The 16,128-nt window shown below is 46.7% G+C and overlaps 1 protein-coding gene across 2 annotated transcripts in view; it reads left to right on the top strand.

The window, feature by feature from the left end:
• The first annotated feature begins 4,504 nt into the window (after positions 1-4,504).
• The window catches only part of LOC133349436 (monocarboxylate transporter 5-like), a 30,444-nt gene continuing 18,820 nt past the window's right edge, over positions 4,505-16,128 (top strand). Inside the window, exons 1-5 of one of the 2 annotated variants that reach the window (XM_061562867.1) lie at positions 4,505-5,414; positions 7,257-7,389; positions 9,255-9,398; positions 11,362-11,523; positions 13,179-13,922. In XM_061562867.1, coding sequence (XP_061418851.1) covers positions 5,322-5,414; positions 7,257-7,389; positions 9,255-9,398; positions 11,362-11,523; positions 13,179-13,922 — 1,276 coding nt within the window. In that variant the 5' untranslated portion in view covers positions 4,505-5,321. The remainder of the gene's footprint in view (positions 5,415-7,256; positions 7,390-9,254; positions 9,399-11,361; positions 11,524-13,178; positions 13,923-16,128) is intronic. The other variant, XM_061562866.1, reaches the window with a different exon arrangement.

Here is a 16,128-nt window from a genome sequence, read left to right on the forward strand (position 1 = left end):
TATGAATGATATTGGTGGCGAAAGCCGACGTGTTAAACTGAAGATTGTATTAGTATTACGACTTCGAACGTCAGCTACGACATCGGCCACATCCATGGAAATGCCCCATCGAAAACAACGAAAACCCTATCTGTGCGCGCTGTACTGGTGTTTAAAAATAAAAATAAATAAATGCACACTTATGATTTGGGTTTAAAGCCTAGAAGAGCGCCGTGATTGAACGACCCCCTTCACTTGCCTGATTTCTAGGACCAACACTGAACAGCCTAAGCCCATCACACTGTGGATTTCCACAATTTGAAACCCCATTGCTGCGACAGTGGCTTAATGTAAAGAAGAAATGCATTTTTTTTTTACATTTGTTGATATTAATCCAGTGATACATTCATTCACGGTGCACGATGACGACACTACCCATGTATTATCTGCAAAGTATTGTATCAGTCGAAAGCTTGCGTAATAATATCGATGCAATAATGTACAGCGCTTTTGTCATGTTGCTGCCGCATTGGAGAGCTCCTCACGCTGATCAATGCCGGTTGGCGGTATTGAGGACCGGTTCGGATATCGCTCACCACCGATGTTATCATGGCCAGGGATCGAACTCAGGTCACTGGATTCACAGCTCAGTGTCCGCAACTTTGGCTTCCTGAGCCCGAGGGTCGCCACTCAAATCCTGGTCACTGCTTTCCAAACAACGACAGCTGAACTTTTAGCGAGGACACTTAAATTGTTTTATTTCTTTCTCACAAAATGGAATTGGAATGTTAATTTGAATATTCAGATATTCTACTAAAACTGCAGTCGGTGGGTGGCTCACAGATAACAGCTTCGTTTTTTTTTCTCTTAAACTACATCTGATAATTTTAAATAATCGACCGGCACACACCATTTACATATCCTGGTCCATCAATGTACCTCCCTTGACAGAGGCTTCTCCTTTTTAAATGCAATATCTCATTTCAATCCATCCCATGCCACAGGGCTAACCACCAAATATGAGCCTTCAAAGACAGCTTTGTGGAGCATTTACAATTTCCTAAACGTTTTAATTGCTATGGTTACATCTTAGCACGAACTAACGTGCCAAGGTTCTATTTCTACTATAAAAAAATTTGTATTTAACAGTTAGCCATCGTTTTAATTCTGATAAATAACACCAAAGCAAATAGGGGCTTAAGTCAAATCATCACTGCAATAAATTACACATAATTTATCATTACCAGTATATTGTAAAAATTCATATTATTTCACCTACTAAAGCGTGTCCATTTATAAGAATGAAACATCACACAGATTGCTCCACTAAATAATAATTTTACAGCTGTCACATGGGATAAATTCAGAAATCGTGCATCCTTGGCTTGCCGGCACTTTCTTCTTCTGTGCGTGCACGTCACAGTCGCGTGAGCACTGCAGCACGGGCACCGGGGATAGATACACAGCTCCGTAGTAATCCCTCTGGCAGTCTCTCGCTTCGTTGGGAAATTAAAACATTTGGTGGAAGGTCGTGGTGGATGCAGAGAAGCCACCGTCGTCTTTAATTCACCGAACCGAATGTTTGGTGGTAAAGATAAAACAAAAAGATTTATATTCGTCGCTGTTCGCGTTTTAAATGCCTACGTTTGTCGATCTTTTCTGAGAGGTGGTGCCCACCGTCCAGACGTCTTGATGAATGTTAGTTTAACACGTGGCAGGCTTTCGCAGACCAATATTATTCATAATCAACGTTTTTGGGTTTATATCGCGTTATTTATAAATGTGTCGTAACCCTCCACCACCCGACACGGCCAATCAGTAAAAAAGTGTCACGTTGACAAAAGAGAAATAGTTCACTGCTTTAGCCCACCGGTGTGTTGAAGCGTGAAACCACAACATTTACAATGTTTGAGTACGACGTTTCGCTGGTAATTGCATCCAGCATCATCGGGCAATTCGCCAGAATGGTGAGGCTCTGCTGTGTCTCCCGTTCTTATATAAAGCAGCAGCAGGGTGACGTCATCATGAACTCATTAACTCATCAGGTGAATGTTGACGTCTTGAGTTAAAGGGTATTCGGCACATTGAGCAGTTGTGAGCTCAAAAAAAAGTGTAACTGCTGAGAACGCACGGTCAAGCAGAGAGCAGCATTTGTTTGGACTTTTTCAAACTCTCTGCTCGATTATGCAGTGGAACAGAGAGCGCTTCGGGCCCTGATATGTGCCAGAGCAGTGGGCTATTGCTTCGTTTTAAATTTTACCCAGGACGCCCATTCCGAACGAATTTATATCTGTGTCATGTGAACAGCAGTCGTGAATTTTATGACTGTCGTTGTGGAGGAAATGAAAGCTGTTCGCAGGGCCGAAGTCGCCCTGCTTTGTAAAACCTAAGCACTGGCATTTGCTTGAATGTCCAGTAAAAAAAAGAAAAGTCCAACTGACAAATGAGACTTTTGAATAATAATCCTACGAAATAAATCCAACCGCTGGATTTTCCCACCGCACAAGCTTGACTCGAAATGAATAGAGCTGCCAAAAAAACTAGCCCCCGCTTCCATCTGACCAACAAACATTAGCACCCATTCTCTTTTGTTGTTACAGCACAATGGGTGATCAATTCCCACCTACAGCATCAAAGTAAATGTATTTCCATGGTAAATGACAGCCAGAATTGCCCAATACCATGAAACGAGATTGGTTCCTGTATAGTTTTAACACTAACTTCCAAAGGATTTAACAACCTATACAAAAAGTATCCTGAATTGTGTTTCACTATATATCTATGCACTGTGCATATCTATGGAACGCTGCCATGCTGTAATGGTTAACACACTGAACTTTCAATGCAAAAGGCACACGTTCAACTCCATGTGGTAGGGCAGTAGTTGGGAAAGTTTCCCCAATCCACCACTGCCTCTGCCCACCCAGCACTATGAAAGGTTTCACACCACGGTTACTCGATCGGCTTCGTCACGTGTGATGGGGTCACGTGTGGGTAATCCTAGCATGGAAGTGGAGGCCAAATACCCATCGAGGTCCGTCCAGTGGAGGCCCTTGCACCAGCAGTCGCGTGAGCAAGCAATTGCAGGGATGCACCTTCACCTTATATACGTAATAATTGTGAACAAGCTTGGCTCCTCATTTTTGCAAGCTCAAACATTGTAAATGTGAAACTTTAGGTTAGGCACAGCGGTTAAGAGACTGTGTATCTATGAACTCTATGGTATGAGCTTGATTCCCGGTCACAAATAACATATGGACCTCTCCCCCCCCCCCCCCACCAACTTCACCAACTTTCATTGACCAGCGTGGTGAAGTATGGCCAAACAACCCCCATGACTGACATGGCCCCTGGGTGAGGGGAGGGTGAGGGGCTTCATCCAGCAGTGGATTAACCATGGGTTGTAAAGTATTCGTATTATAAAAAAAAAAAATCGATTTAAATATGCTAAATTCCTCTTGATATGCAAATTCCTTTGTCAAGGCGCTCTTCCCCCTACAACCCAGCTTAAATATACGCTGCCAAGCCTGGTGGTGGTCATTCAGACGCTGTCTTTCTGACAGACCTGTTCTTCACCTGAGGACAGCTGCTTGCGTTGTGGCCGAAACGTCGTGAGAATTATTATATTATGTTTTATTTTTATTATTGTATTATTTCCATTCTACGTGACTTTACCGAAAGAACCAAGAAGATATAATTTTTTTAATGCGAAACGCTGAGTCGTAAAGAGAATTACATTTAGACAAAGACATGTTAACAAGTTGGTAGTCATCGAGGAAGCACAGAAACATATTGTTAACAATGACGAGAAGACATTGTGTGACTTGTCTTCCTGAACGGGAGTTGTGCTCTTTGTGTCTTTATAAATCTATCCTTGAAAGTGATTAATACATTAATTCTAAGTTCTTAATAAGGCACACTCCCTCCCGCTGTCGGTAGCCTATTTATTTATTTAATTGCAACCCGCCTTCAACATCTGTTCACGTATTCCGTTGTGTTTTTTTTGTTTCCATTTGTATCCTTCTAATGAATATCTCTAATTGCTTAGCAAGCTTATCGCACATAACGTTTTCTTCCGTCGCATTTATCCTGAGCCCAACGTTGCAAGTCTCCTTAATTACATTTCCCCTAATTCGAGTCGTTATATTTATTGATGGTGTCATCAGGAGACCCGAGATGGTTAATATTTTTACCCATTTTTATTTGTATGCTCTTGTCTCCCCATTGCAAATCTCAGAAAACATCTTCTCTCGTCGCTGCGAATAACTTTGATGACATTGACACTCGCGCGAGTACCAACGCTGGCGTGAGCGAAGCAACGGGGTGAATATTCCATGCTGCCGAAATAATTTCGAATCTACGACAAAAGGAATGCAGAGGGCAGCAAAAACGAGGATATCCAAAAAGGACTTCAAACGCCAATGAGATATCTTTGTGCGTGGCAGTGCGACATTGCCTCCACGTGGCGGATCAGTTGAATTTCACACAAATTGAGAAGTTTTTAACCCCCGTGGCTTCCCAGAGCACCCCTTTTGCCGCAGCTATGAGCGTTATGGGCAACGCGCTGCCGAGTGTTGCTCTCCATAGCCTTTGGCACACTTAAAACAAGTGGCCCTTTGTACGACGCAAAGCCCTTCTTAGGTACTCGCCACTCGCCACAGCGATCGGGTGGCACGAGTTCATTTTAAACTCGCCGCGCGGAGCAGAATGGCATGTTTCAAGGAACAAACACAAAGTACACAACGATTATGTTCGTGAAATTCTCGGCTGAAACTGAAACACGGCGTCACGTTTCCAATCGAGTTCATCGCGTCGCTATTTCCAGCCAACGCCAAAGCGCTGTCAGTATCTTGGAGCGGTCCGGCATATTTTTTTGTGTTTAAGTTTGGAAGCGAGGTCCGGTGCCAGAATGGGGCACGTACGCTGCGTTGCGCAAGACGCGACGGCAGATGTCTGCATCCGCTTGTGCGTGCCGGCTTAAGTTTCCGAAACAAAAAAAACAACATCACCGGCGGATGGAGGGGACGTGCGTGGCAGTTTGACACTCGCTGCCGGAGAGAAGAGTTACAACAACGACGAGGACACAAGGTCCGCCACTTGGGACGTGCCGTCGGACACGGCTCCAAACTGTTTCTCGTTCTCCTTCATGGTGGAACGACTCGCAGAGCCCAATCGCGTTCTCCTCCTGCTCGTCGACGGACTTGTGGAACACGTTCCTCGCAGCGGCGGACGACGCAGGGACATGCGCATTGCCCCGGCGGTTGGAGCCCGAGCAGAAACCCAGCGCCTGGTTGTAATTAGGATAACGAGCAGTTAAGTGGGGGGGGGGGGGGGTGTTCGTCATGTCAAGGAAGAGCAGAGCACCGAAGCTCAGGTGTTACGTCGACGCGCCAGACGGAGGGTGGGGATGGATCATCGTGCTCCACTTCTTCATGGTAAACGATGCCCCCCTCCTCCCCACTCCCCCCACCCCCAAGTTGTTTCCTTGCAGCTGCCGCTTTCTAATTGATTTTGTGTGTGTGTGTATTACCCTGCACGGGTTCAGAGAAATTAATACTAATAAACAAAATTATCTATTTCGATTTAAAGCTTTCGTGAATGCAGGGATTCAACTTCTTGGTTCTTTCGGTAAAGTCACGCTGTCGCCTCGACAGACCTGGTTTTCATCTGAGGACGGCTGCTTGCGTTGTGGCCGAAACGTCGTGAGAATTAATTTATTATGTTTTATTTTTATTATTTTATTACTTCCCTTCTACGTGACTTTACCGAAAGAACCAAGAAGAAAATTATCTATAATGGCGTTTTTTTTTTTCTCGCGCCCTGACCCCCCCAAAAAAACATATTTTGCGGGGCTGTTTGTTTAAAGTGCGCGGCGAGCACAAGAAAAATTCGCGTCGGTGAATTTCGCCGGACTTTGACGACAACCGCTCCCTTGGCGGCGGCTGCTGTTGCTGCTGCTTCGGCTGCTGTTGCTGCTGTTGCTGCTGCTGCTGTTGCTGCTGTTGCTGCCGATGGCTGGTTACATGAAATCCTCCCGTTATAATGAGCCAGAAGACTTTCGCCTCCACGCTCGCACCGCGGCGGCGTAGTTGTTATTGTTGTTACTTGAGGCTGCTGCAAGGTGTTGGTGAACGGATTCGTCGTCAAACGCGTCTTAGATGAGAGAGGGGGGTAGCACCGCGTGAGAGCCGGCGATGGTGTTCATTAACCGTTTTACAATAAAGAAAAAAAAATCGGCTATCTTTAATTATGCAGGAGCAGTTATTATACGTGTGTATTTTAATTTATTTATATTACTTGTAAGTAATTTGTTTTAACAAAAATGTGAAATTTGGGTTGCACACTGGCTTTTAACAATTATTTAGGATCCCATTCATTTCACAGGCATAAAATGCCCTATTAGTTTTTTTTACACAGTGGTGTACAATATATTAAGATGCGATCAACAACAAGGGTTGGGTGCAGCGGTGCAACGGCCAGGTTCGCTGCACTATGAATCGGGCAACTTGAGTTGGATTTCAGGCCACAGCGAACATCATCGGTGACCGATATTTGACCCCGCCTTGGGCACCCGACCTTCACCAATCCGCACTGGGCCGTGTGGTGAACTATTGCCCGAACAACGCCCAATTCTGACGTGGCATGTGCAGAGGCGTAGCTAGGGGGGGGGGTCAGGGGGGTACATATGTCCCCGGGCGCCAAGGTAAAGGGGCGCCAAAATGAGGCTTACAACTTTACATTATAACTTATTGCGGCGAGCGCGGCAGCCTGAAACTACTGCACAAATCTACACCTCAACCTAAAAGTGTATATATCCCGCCACACACAGCCTACATGTCATGTAATTACATGTTGGTATGTAATTAAACGGGGGGGGGGGGTGCGCCAATTTTTAGTTCGTCCCCGGGCGCAAAATATCCTAGCTACGCCACTGGGCATGTGCAGGAGGCCTTCATCCAGCAGTGAGTTGACAATGGGCCGTAAATTATTATCATCATCAGGATAAGTATTATAATCTCAGTATTCCATAACGGGCTGACGTTTCTGGAAATGGATCTTCTTCAGGGCCGACATGTTGAATGACTTACAGCTAAAAGATTTAACAACAGCAGGGCACATTGGTGGCATTACCGCTCACGTGGTTTGGTGGGGCCACTTCTGGGTAAAACCCACAGAACTCTGGAAGCCGTGACTGACAAAGTTTGAGGGAGGCTGGATAGACGGCGAAATAATGTCGAAATGCCTCCGTCAATGAGAGCAATATCTGCCCATGACAGGTGAACGTCTTGGTGATGGGGATGCTGAAATCCTTCGGCTTCTTCTTCGTGGCATTTCAAGAGGAGTTTTCGGAGAACGCCGAGCGAATCAGTTGGATTGGATCCATCATGTCCAGCCTACGCCTCATGGCCGGTGAGCGCGGCTGAGCGACGCACAAAAGAGGGCCTCTTAGCCGGGCGCCTTCACAGACGCCACTCATCACAGTCTCTCGCTCCGTCAAGACTCGCGCTTGCACCGCGGAGTTGAAGGTTCGCTGCTTCTTCTTTGGAGTCGCTGCTCAATCAAGGAGGCTCATCCAGCCAGGAGCGAAGCTGTAAAATTCACTTTCATTGCACTATAGCTACGCGAAAATGTGGCTCGGTTGCAGTTTTTTTTTGTTCACTCCCTCCACATTTAAATGTAAAAAAAAGCCCTTTAATGCGTAAATCGTTAACTTTGAATGGTAATATAATAATGCCGTTTGATATTGAAAATCGTATTTTACAGTAAATTTAAAGACGCAATTTTTGTTGTACAGCAGCTCGCACTGATTTGCATCGTTAATATATTTATGCACGGGGGCTTTTGTGGCTTGCCACGACGATCGAGGCAATTCGCCACGCCGAGGCGAATTGCCGGGCCCGTGACAGACGGCGTTTTAATCGCTCACGTTCCGCTACCTGACGGGCGTAAATCACACGCGGCTCCTCACGATTGCTTACAAATGATTCCACTTACCGGGCAACTCAGCAAAAAGTTTAAAAAAGGAAATTTGTGCATTTCGACGTAATTTAAATCGATTCATTTTCTTGGTTCTTTTGGTAAAGTGACGTAAAATGGACAGAGTCTGTCTACTCGACAGACCTACTCTCCACCTCAGGACGGCTGCTTGCGTTGTGGCCGAAACGTCGTGAGAATTATTTTATTATGTTTTATTTGTATTATTTTATTATTTCCATTCTACGTGACTTTACCGAAAGAACCAAGAATATGAATCCCTGCAGTCACGAAAGCTTTAAATCGAAAATTAAATCGACTCATTAACTGTTACTTTCTACGGATGAGAGGAGCGATCCCAAAAGTGGTCGCGAAACTGCCCCAGTGGCAAGCGGCAGATAACATTGGTATTTTTTTAGGGGTTAATGGGGTCCACCAATCACGTGCTCTTCATCACCCCGGGGAAGATACATTTCACTGAACACCACAAGAGAACATTTTTTTCCGGAATAAATCTTGCTTCAAACGTGCATGCCCTCGGACAGAGCAACAAAAACGAGGACAAAGACCCCCCGCGTAGCCTCTAATAGACTGCTGGGTCAAGTGCTGTTAGCGAGCAGCACCTGTGAATGCCGGCACGGTGCACGAGGAGGTGGATGGCCAGCAATCACGTCCGGCCGCCGGTGTCTCCCCAGTGCCAATTTCTATACACTACACGAGGTGCAGTACTCATTTAAGGCAGAGTCGACCTAGGGGAGGCCCAGCACCGGTTCATTTATTCGTCGCTAAATATAGAACCAGGGTTGCAGGGTCTGTCGGGTCCATCGCGCCGGCAACTGCACTATCGCTCGCACACACAAACATTTTTACTTTAAAGCCACGTGCCAAGTAACAAAGACAAAGATCTCCCGTACAGCCTTGGCAGACTGTTGGGGCAAGTGCTGTTATCGTGTGCCGTGCCGGCCTTCATAGCGAGCACCTATGAAGGCCGGCACGGCACACGAGGGGGTGGGTGGCCAACACCACGCCCGGCCGCCTTTGTCTCCCCAGTGGCGATGTTTAAACATCGCACCGGGTACTCATTTGAGGCTGAGTCGACCTAAGGGGAGGCCCACGACCGGTTCAGATAATGGTCAGTGGGTGTTTGCAGTGAACGGAAATCGAACCCGACGCTGGGTTCGTAGCGCAGCGCGCTAACCGCGACACCACCGCTCCCCACGTAACAAGTAACAACACACACGCACGCGCGCACGCGATAACCATGATCCCTTCTGCCTTCCTTCGACTGGCTGCCCTTCCAGGACCCCTGGCGTCCGTGTCATGTGGGCGACTGGGAGAGAGGGGCACGGCCGTGCTCGGGGGGCTCATCGTGGCCGCGGGCTTCTTCGTGTCTGTGCTCGCGCAGAGTGTGCCCTTCCTGTACATTACCCTGGGCGTGCTGGTAGGTAAGTGACCGTAGCCAATGCCCTGGGAACCCTTTCGCCCCTGCCGGCAGCGGTTTGCCAAAAAAACGAGCGCGGAGTGGGATGGCTTGGAGGTCGGTCTCTGGCGGTGCGGCGGCATCTGTTGTCAGACAGGAAGAAGGTACCGAGCGGTCGAAGGCAGCGGTTCATAACCTGGAGTGCACGCACCCCCTGGGGGTGCGAGATGCCCCTTTTGGGGGTAGCGAGACACGTCCATATTGTTTTATAAAGGGAAATAATCGACGACACAAATTAAGCACGTGCACTTAAATATAACTACTTTGTTTCATCAAATCTTTGTATTTATTTAAAAAAATATTTACGTATCGATTGAGGCTGCAGTGAAAGTTAAGAACCACTGCTCTAGAGTAACCGCAGTCGCATATGATCATGTCGTGGTCAATAGGCCATTGTGGCCAATGCCGTTGATGCCACGACACCTTGACATCGTTCCCTTCCATCTGCCGGAGAGGCGTAATCGTTGCAAAGTTGACCACGTCCTTCGATGCCTGTTCCCACGGTCTCACCGTCACCACAATGTGGCTTTGGGTCTTCCCATTGGCCGCACACCTCTTGGTTGCCATTCCAATGCCTGTCTCGGTAACCTTGCCACCACCACCTCAGCCCACGTGTCCCACCGATTGTATCCACCATCGGTCTCGATCACAACCACACCACTTAGTTGCGATGTTTTGCTCCGAACCTCCACGTTACCTAAACCTGTCCTTCCATGAAAGTTCCCGAACATTCTCTGCACGCACCTGCACTCAAAAGGCCACGAGCTTCTGGATCAGTTGCTTTGTACTAAGAAAATGTATTATTAGCACACGCATATCCATAGGGAGGAGTGGCAAGGGTTATGTGTCCTTAAAAATAGCAATGCAGTTGAATGTGCAACCGCTGAAATTAAGATACAGCGTACACTACAAGTTGGCAGCCAGTTCAATACAGTACGCCGAAGCCAAATTGACGGCAAGAGCGACGGCATGGGGTAGGAACGTGGGCAGTTGATAATCAATAATTAGGGAACACAAAAAGAGATGGGGGCAGCAGTGACTCCAGCCAGCCTGTAATTTAATAAAAACGCTCCCAGGATAAAGACCCCCGGTTGGTCTTCTGCCATCGTCCGCTTTCAATTTCAGACAAAAATAACTGGAACATTTTTTTTTTACGGGGAATCGCGTGTCTCCCACGCCACACAATGTTCCTTCGAAATAGTTCCTGGGAAGCCACGGAGGGAGGGTATAGCCGCCCTCATGCATGCCCCCTCCGCTCCGCGCACGACCCAGCGTTCTAATGTCAAACAGCCACCGCTGTCTTGGACATCCTGGGGCAGTTTAACACGCGGTAGGCTTTCGCGACCGATATTATTTATAATAAAAGTTTTTGGGTGACACCACCTAAGTATAAATGTGTCGTAACCCTCCACCACCCGACACAGCCAAGTAGTAAGGGATTTGTCACGTAAACAAAACTCAGATTAGTGTCTACTTCTGCCCACGGGTGTGTTGAGTTCGACGTTTCGCTGGTAATTACATCCGGCATCATCGGGAAAAATACTAGTCCATGAGCTCTCTGACAGTGATGATAGTAATCGCTTTGAACGTGATATGTTTAAAGAGATGAAAGTGGGACTGTTCTGACACCCCCCAAATAACTTACGAGTTGCAAAAAAAGCGTGCGTATTCCAACGCTAGCTCCGGGTCTACTTAAACTCATCATCTCGCGAGGTTGCTAAAATAAAATAAAAACACTCTGTGAGAAGTCAACAGTGATTATCCAATGGGTTGGTTGACCGCAGTGGCGTCCAGCAAGTGTTGCATATCGGTGGATGCACAGAAACCCGTGGGCGAAGTGACTCGCCGCCCCCCCCCCTCCCAGGCTCCCAGGCCCCCGCCATGGTCACGTGGAATTTCCCCCAAACGGGGCTCCTGTCGCCACCCAGGTCTGGGCTTTGCCCTCATCTACCAGTCGGCGAGCATCATGACCGCACGCTACTTCAAGACGCGCCTCTCCACAGCCTACGCCATCTCGCGTTCCGGCATGGGCCTTACCTTCGCTCTTGCGCCCTTCACGCAGATGTTGCTGGACGAGTACGGCTGGCGAGGTGGGGATTTTATTATTTTCGAAACAAACCCCCGTCCGTACACCTCCCCCCCCCCCCCGATTCTGTCAATGTTGTGATTATACCGCGACTGAGTGGCCCCGCAATGTTCTTCGCAAACGTCTCGGTGGTTTTTCGGTAAACCGCTGTGCCCCGGTCTCACGAAGCCTTTCGGAATTGTAATCATCAATATTTATGCCGGAGGAATCCGATGAGCTATGAAGCTCTTTTTCACTGATGTCCCAGTGGCGGCGGGTAAGAACGTTACAACAACAAACAGTACAAACACGTGATGTTAGTGCAAAGTACACGAAAGGTAAACAAATCACCCAAAAACATGCAAATACAACTAAACCATCCACATCCTACCAGGCAAAGCCCACTGAGGTATTAACTTATTATTCAGAAGCAACCTGACCACAAATGATAGCTCAACAAAGTGGCCCATCATTTGGACATGTATAGCAGCAAAACAATCTAAATAATCTCAATGCGCGTTTCTAAATGTGGAGGGAAAAAACGAAGGACCCGGAGAAAAATCCACACGACCACGGGGAGAATATGCAAACTCCAAACGTACAGGCGTCAGGGTCGGAATAGAACACCCTGACCTCCTGGATAACAGGCGAGGAAGATGACATCTCTTAGCCACTGTGGGTGAACTCAGCCCTGCCATAGGAAGGGGTAATTTGAACCAGTCGCTCAGGGCTGTAAACACGAGATGAGCACTGTCCCAGTGAATCTAACCTAGCCATTAACTGCTTCAATAAAAACAGAATGTCGTTCATTATTAATTCGAGTGTACTATTGATGTTACCTTGTTTCAAGGTTGCGGAGGGATTTTTTTTTTATAACTCAGGGTTTAAATTGCAAGACTGCAACCGATGCAATTACGACCACAGTGCCAGCATCACCATAACGGAGATGTTTACATTTTGTGTAGATGATATATCACAGTCATGAGTAGGAGTAGTTTTAATTCATCATGCAGATTTACATTCCACAGAGTGAATGGACAGAATTGTTTACTAATCTCCGATTGATTTTCCCAAATGCCGGCAACTGCAGGCAAAACACGAATGGCATTTGTATAAATGTCATTCGTGTTTCATAAATGTCATTAGGACATTGCCCGAGATAGATGATGGCAGATTTTACAAACCCAATACTTTCAGAGAAGATATCCTTTTATATACCATAATTTATTAATTACACAATTTCTTCAGCCTAAATTGAAATGGACATTTATTGGAAAACGCACTTCCCTAAAATGACACTGTGTTTAAAAATACACTCGATGAATCAGAGAATATTAAGATCTACTTTCTCAACCTTGACAATGAGCGACATTAAATGAACGCGTCTGGGAGCAATTATATTCCGCGTGAAAACAATGCAGCATGTTGCACAAGTTACACACGTGTGCGCGCACATGCCTGTCCAGCCCATTTCTCAACCAGCTGCTGGACGAGGGCCTCCCTTTCGCTGCGTGGGTCGTGGGGGCTGTTTGAACATCTTTCACCCTGCTGGTCAGTGCGGGGTTGATGAAGTCAGCATAGAAATGCGTGGCAGCAATGTGTTTTTTTGCTACACTGCCTCTGTTGATGTGCTGCTCTCTTCTCCACGCCACGTGCGCACGCGTCCTCTGCCACCGCCAGGAGCCCTGCTAATCCTCGGCGCCCTCATGCTGAACTTGATTCCGTCTGGAATGTTGCTCCGACCGATCCACCTGCTGGACGACCTCGGTTCGGCACAAGTCGAAAAGTCGGCCCACGGACCGGGGAACGAAGACCAAGCGGGCGACATCGCCATTGTGTGCCCGGCGCCGGGGGAACGACGCGGAGCGGCAGAGCAGGAGCAGAATAGGTGGGATGCTGCCTCCGCGCTCAACGCCGCACACATTTACGAAGAAGGCGGCGATGCCAGCAGTGAGAGGAGGACAAGCGTCGACACGGCCGCGATTGCGGGCGGACCTCTGGGGAACGGAGAGAACACGGATCTTCCGAACGGAGGCGGAAAAGGCCACGCGGCTTCCCGGGCGGGGTCGCCGTGCAGCGACGGTGGCTCCCGTGGAGCAGAAGTGGGAAGCGAAAGGCGCCGCACGGCAAACTCCAACAACGACCCACAGCACGTGAGTGCGAGGCGCAAGTGCCAGCGCGTGCACGTGGAGGTTGTTGACGGGAGGGGGGCGACCTCCTGCCCGCCTTGCGGTGGGCAAGAGCCGAAGTCGGAGGAAAAACTCCTGGACATCTCGCTGCTCAGGGAGCCGCTGTTCCACGTGTACACGTGGTCTGTGGTGTTCAGCCAGCTGGCATACTTCATTCCATACTTCCACTTGGCAGCGCGGGCACAGACGCTGGGCATCGATCCAATGAAGGCATCACTTATCATCTCCATGGCAGGTGAGCCGAGAACGGGTAACTCTGCCGAGAGCCTCAGATTAGGCTGTAGGCAAAATGTATTGTCTGCCTCATGTATCTGAGCAAACAACAACAATGATAGGGATTTGAAGCAAAGCGGCATTGAAACGCTAGATGCATTTTTTTTGTAAATATAATGTCCACCCTTAAATAATTTTATGGGAACATGCCGGTTATCTCAATTTTTGGAACTCAGCATCTGCATTTAGGGGCAGTAATCAATTTTGTGTGGGGCAGGAGTCTCTGATGTAATTTTTGGGACATCGGATTTGTTTATCCAATTTAGGATTTTATTTCATTTTTTATTCATTTTGAAGTACATCTTTTACAACTTTTATTCTTTGTCCACTGAATAAAAAATGTCAAACATTTCATTTTTTTTTACGTAAAGTTTCAACGTAAAACAACACATTTTATGTACAAAAATATAAATTTGAATAATTTTAGCAAAATTTACGTCACGTGATGGTACTTTTGGTGAGGATACCACGACAGTTGCGTTGTGGAAGTGACGGAACTCCCCTTCGTCATTATATTTTTGGATACATCTGAAGCAAACTTTTTTTTCCGATCTATTTGAAATTACATATCCAAGCCCAATTTTGGGATTTTCAGGTGAATCCCAAAAACTTGGAACACATCCCTATTTTGTTTTTGTTAACACAAATCAATTTTAGCAGCCTGGCTTGCCCAGCTCATGAGAACCCGTTATAGAACATAGGAGTCTTGTTGAACCCCACTATGAAATTCACCGACAGTTACGGACACGTTTGCAGTTCAGGATGTTGGCAGGGCATCAATTAGGCAACAAGCCCTGGCCACTGAGTAGACGGGATACTGCAGGTTGCAATCACTCGTCCAGTCGTGCCAGATGGTGCGAAAGATTGACAAAAGATGTGCACTATTTAATTCCCGTCACGATGAGTTTACGCCGTCTGCGCCAAAACCGGCTGCAGTGCTGAACGAGAGTGTACACACTGCAACCACACGCGGCACCACGCTATACTCCAAAAATAAAAGCGTGCACTTTAAATATAATTTGGCACTCTGTCCAACTGTGTTTTTTAATACGAGACATAGCGACCCTTTCAGAATACATTACAACTGCCGGTACTTTTCCCATCGCGTATTTAGCCGTCGCGTGGTATTGAAACCCAATGTGGACAGATGTTATTTGGCCAATTTTAGAACACCCTCTAGGACTAAAATCAAGTGTGCTTACAGAATGAATTGAGTTGTACATGACGTGCTCCCCTGTGGCGTTCCGCATCGATATCTATTGCGTACTGTATCTCTCTCCAAGAGTGAAAGATATCAAGAATGCGAGTGCCTGCCAACTGAGGGAATGCACTTTTGACATCCACCAAGATTTGTGAAAATGAATTATAATCGTAATGGTTGACAGCCCTTTGTCGATCCAGTGCTGGATTGAAGGCCTCCCCAAGCCATTGTCAACAAAGGGCAATTGTTTGACTTTAGTTTACTTTTTGGTTCTTTCGGTAAAGTCACGTATGAAGATAAAATAATTAATTAAATACTAGCATACGACGTTTCGATTGCAACACAAGCAATCGTCATCAAGTATAAATTAATACTAGATTTGTGTTTCTATTTAATTTATACCTGATGATAATTGCTTGTGTTGCAATCGAAACGTCGTATGCTAGTATTTAATTTATTATTTTATCTTTATACGTGACTTTACCGAAAGAACCAAAGAGTAATTCCTGCAGTCACGAAAGCTCCAAATTAAGTTTGACTTTAGTTTATCACGTGCATCAGCGCAGGCTGTTGCATTATGGCGGACTGGTTCGGAAATGTTTTCACCACCGATGTTAGCCGTGACTGGGAATTCAACTAAATAAAACGTTTAAATGCATTGCAAAAGTGCTGTTTGTACTGTAGTTTACTACAGACTTGGCCATCAGTACAGTTTTAAAAACAGGACATTACTGTACAGGGTGCTTCAAATGTTTTTTTTACACTTCTGAGAATTTGCAACAACAGCACAAGAAATGTGCCTCCGGGCTCTAGAGACCACCTGGAGAAGATTCCAGGCACGCGTTGACAATGATGGCGAACAAGTGGAGACTCTTTGAAAAGCTATTAGCATACATTTGTTAGCATGTTACAGTGTATTATCCGTTCCTTTTCCATTACAAAACGATAGTCCCATATAAGTGTTAAA

The sequence above is a fragment of the Lethenteron reissneri genome, chromosome 30 (assembly GCF_015708825.2).
Source record: "Lethenteron reissneri isolate LAM-NWPU_2019-01 chromosome 30, ASM1570882v1, whole genome shotgun sequence".
Lineage (NCBI taxonomy): Eukaryota > Metazoa > Chordata > Hyperoartia > Petromyzontiformes > Petromyzontidae > Lethenteron > Lethenteron reissneri.